Source organism: Buceros rhinoceros, unplaced genomic scaffold (assembly GCF_000710305.1).
Source record: "Buceros rhinoceros silvestris isolate BGI_N320 unplaced genomic scaffold, ASM71030v1 scaffold9591, whole genome shotgun sequence".
Taxonomy (NCBI): Eukaryota; Metazoa; Chordata; class Aves; order Bucerotiformes; family Bucerotidae; genus Buceros; species Buceros rhinoceros.
Window position 1 is genome coordinate 48,126 of NW_010395954.1, and position 3,953 is coordinate 52,078.

Below are 3,953 nucleotides of genomic sequence, written 5' to 3' on the forward strand. Positions count from 1 at the left end.
GAGTTTCTCTGAAATGGGAAGATGCAGTTTGACCTGATCTGGCTTGCGGATCCGGTATAAAGAGAGTGCCACAACATGGGCACAATAAAATATGTCCTTGTTTCCACAGCTACAGGTCACTGAGGTAATCTTGCAACGATCAAAGCTGATAGCTACATTGCAAACAGTTTCTGGCTCCGATTGCATTGCAGGCTCTGTCACTGTGCCACTCAAGTGGAAACCTGTGCGGGGAAAAAAAGAGAACTTAATAACATAAGTAAAATAATACAAAGGCCGCTCCAAAAGTGATGGCTCCTATTTTATGATGTTGGCTCATGACTCCAGAGGCGGATGTTGGTGGTATGGCAGTAGAGGTTGAACATTCCCACCAATACCCCATTAAATTTTGTGCCGTGTGACAGATGGCAGCAGAGGGGCAGCCTGACAACACGGTGTCTGACATGGGAGTGTGTGTGAAGCAAAGGGGTGTGACTGAATTCCTCCATGTGGAAAAAATTGCACCCACTGACACTTGCTGAATGTATATGGAGATCAAACAGTGGGTGTCAGCACAGTGTGGTGGTGTGTTCCAGCAGTGGTGACAGTGACTGTGGGTCCCCTCCCCTGGTGCAGATTTTTAAATGAGCACAACACGGAGGGTGTTGTTCATCTCTGGTGACAATGCACAGCCTATGGTGGGGACTGTGTCAAAAATCAGTGTTTGGTAGCTGAGGATTTGCTCTATCAAACGGTGTTATTGTGCTCTCTGTATCTGCTGTAGTTTCCAAATAAGAGGCATTACTTTCGGAGCAACCTACGTATACCTCATTACCAAGAACTTTTCATTAATAAAGTACAATTCATCATCTATTTCTAAGAAATTATCTCCCTTAACCCACTTGCCTTAATTACAAATATAATCAACCCATTCTTTCATAAGTATCCTTTCCATCTCCAATAAAATCAAAAGGGAGTAAAAAGCTAGTTTACAAGTCCTCTTTGCTATTTCATCACAACATCCATAGTATGAAAGACATTTATTTGGTAAACAATAGTTGCAGAAGCAGACCTGCATCCGATTAAGACCAGCACGAAACTCCCATTGCCTCAGTAAGTTGGCAGCAATTTTCCAAATCCCCCAGCAGGGAGCCTGCCATACCCACCAGCAAATTCAACCATTCTTTCAACAAGTAAGAGGGAAGTAGTGCACTCTAGTGGCACGAGCCCAGGTCCTAGTCTCAACTAACTGCCAGTGACTCACTGACACAAGTCACTTAACCTTTTTGCTTTCACTTCTCCCCACACTGAGCTCATGTTAAAGCTCACCTTCACCCAAGTGATCCAGTAGGATGGCTATGTTTTCGTGGCTCTTTGGAGATGGAAACTGCTGCAGTTACCAATACAAAGGGTATCAGATTTACAATACCAAATGAGACATGCATGTACTGTTTCAGAAGTCTGCATTATGGTCCTGTTCTCCATTTGGCATAACAAAGCAGAAGGCAGGCTAGGCTTTCATGTATTTTAAGAAGGTATGGTATGGCCAAAGAAAGATACTTGCTTCAGCTCATGGCTTGGCGTCACGAGCAAAGATTTGGGAAGAGTTTTCCCCATGCTTACTGCAACTTGCAAATGTGGGTAAACCCTTCGGGCCAGCGCGGTGGATTTTTTAGGCGAGGCGCAGCATGCGCGGAACTGGCTCCACCCTTTACACCTGAGGTTCATCTGCCAGGGCCTAGCGAGCTTGGACGGTGACAGTGAAGTCCTCGGGTTGTAGGTTTGGTTAGAGTGTCCTTCTCTTAGATGATGGATGCCTTACAAGGCTAAACGAGCTCCATCTGCCCGGGTTTGGAGTCAGAGTTGCCCTTCTCCTAGGATGGCTGCCCGAAGGCTAGTGAGCCCATCCTCCCTGTGGACACGCTTTGTCTGACCCTTCAGTTGAGACCTGTCTGGCCTGGGAGACCCCACCGGAGGCACATGCCACCACCAGCACAGCTCTCAACCTCACAAGGGCACGCAAGCTCTTTCCACAAGACAAGGAGGTGCCCGTGAAAGAGCTTGCTTCAGCTAAGATGCCACTAATTGACAGAGCACTCTGTTGAACCAGGGCATTACAGTAAGACCAAAACCTACTTCTGTTTGCCTAATATGAAGGCCTGGATTTGGTTCTCATACTTTATCACTGAATAGCACAATTTGGGGGTTTCTTTTGGATTTTACCTAAGTATGACAGTGATTTTGGCTCAAGCATTAAGTCAGAGGTTTAGAAACAGAGCAATAAAACTAAATTTCATGTGCCATACCAGTATTAAAGTTCAGTAAATAGTATATATAAAGACTGGGATGGACACTACAAGAAAGGCATTACACATTAAGTATTTATAATGGAAATAATATAAAGCCACACTCCCTCAGAGTCCAAAACTGATTCATATTCTTGAAATACAAGAAAAGCGTATTGTAGGAAGAAGTGTCACATGAAATTTTTGTAGGAAAAAGAACTATATACACATAGCTGTAGTCCAAAATGTTGTTATCTCCAATTGTTTTTAAAAAGCTCTTCAAGTTACAGGAAACAGAGGAAAATCTCTCATTTCTTCCGTTAGTTTACACCGTGCATTTCAGAGCAGGTTCTGTAGTTAGCATCACTGTTTGGATTACATTCAGCTGCAGTACTCTGATACTCTGTCCTGAAAAAGGTCATATGCACATACTAACCTCACTTGTAAGAGGATGTTTACCAGTTAAAGCAGTTAAGAGTTGAGGTGGAAGAGACAGTAAGATATAAAGCACACAGAGAGGAAGGGGGGGGGGGGGGGGGGGGGCAAAGTAACTTATTTCAAGTCAGTGTCTTAAAAACATAACAAACAGGAAACCACAGCGGCAGATAAGAGCCGAAAGGAGGGGGGGGGGGGGGGGGGTGTGTGTGGACAAACAAGCCCAGGTATATGCAGCGTTCTTGCTCTTGTCTCCACTCACTTGGACAAGGAGATTGGAATTGCCCCTTACATCAACAGCTCCTCCCTCTGCCTTTTCCATTGGTTTTTAAGTAGTAATGGCATGCTCCTCTAAGTGCCTTCTCTCAAAAAGAGAGGCTTTGCTAAAACTTAGCACTATTTATTTCAGGTTAATTCCTAGCAAAGTGCAAGTGGAATTGGTGGTCCCAAAGAAACTGCAGTTTTCTTTTTAATATTACTTTCCTACGAAGCATACATAAAACTGTCTCACCTACGAGCCAAGGAAAAGCCTTATACTTGAATAGTGAAAGGGCTTGATCCCACTCCTTCCCACTTTCAGTAAGCACCTGAACTCCTATATAACTCTAACAGAAAAAGGCAATGAAAGATTTTTCTATTAAACCATTTTTTAAAATAAAGCCCAACCAACTACTCAAACAGTATTATCACTTTCAATTTGTCAGTGTATAATTCAAGCATTCAAAAAAGTTAAAACTGGAAAGATTAATGTCTCCAGAAATATTTAGAGTTAACAGCTGGCCTGCCTTTAAATGCCTACACTGTTCATTCACAAACACAGCTCACAGCTCTCCTTCCCTGTCCACTGATATTTTTTGAGAATTCATCTTACAAGCAGCAACATTCCCTGAGGCAGACCCAGCTGACTATTGAACCACGAGATCCTGAAGGCTCCCTGTCCCACTTTCACCAGGGTGAACGTAACGATCAAGATGATGAGGGGCAATGGCAACACGTTCTTGCCCGATGTAGCAGATGTGTTGATTCAGCAAGTCCTCCACCCTTCCAGGTGCCTGTAGGTAATAGATATGAGGCTCTGCAGGTTGAGACAACCAACTTCAAGGAAGATGACTCATTAAGAATGGAAACCTCAATAAGAATTAATCAGAAGAAGCCTAACTTGAAAACTGCCTCATCGAAAAAAACGTCGGGTCATTGTTATAGGTGACTCTCTTCTGAAGGGAACCGAGGGCCCAATATGCAGACCTGACCCACTGC

The 3,953-nt window shown here is 43.8% G+C and overlaps 1 protein-coding gene across 1 annotated transcript in view; it reads right to left on the reverse strand.

Annotated features, from left to right (window-relative positions):
• Nucleotides 1-1,593, reverse strand: part of LOC104501840 (zinc finger SWIM domain-containing protein 6) — a 49,712-nt gene extending 48,119 nt beyond the window's left edge. The window contains exons 1-3 of the mRNA XM_010145721.1: nucleotides 1,537-1,593; nucleotides 1,306-1,366; nucleotides 2-221 (exon numbers count right to left, since the gene is read on the reverse strand). Of these exons, the coding sequence (XP_010144023.1) occupies nucleotides 2-221; nucleotides 1,306-1,366; nucleotides 1,537-1,593 (338 nt within the window). The remainder of the gene's footprint in view (nucleotide 1; nucleotides 222-1,305; nucleotides 1,367-1,536) is intronic.
• Between the last annotated feature and the right edge of the window lie 2,360 nt (nucleotides 1,594-3,953).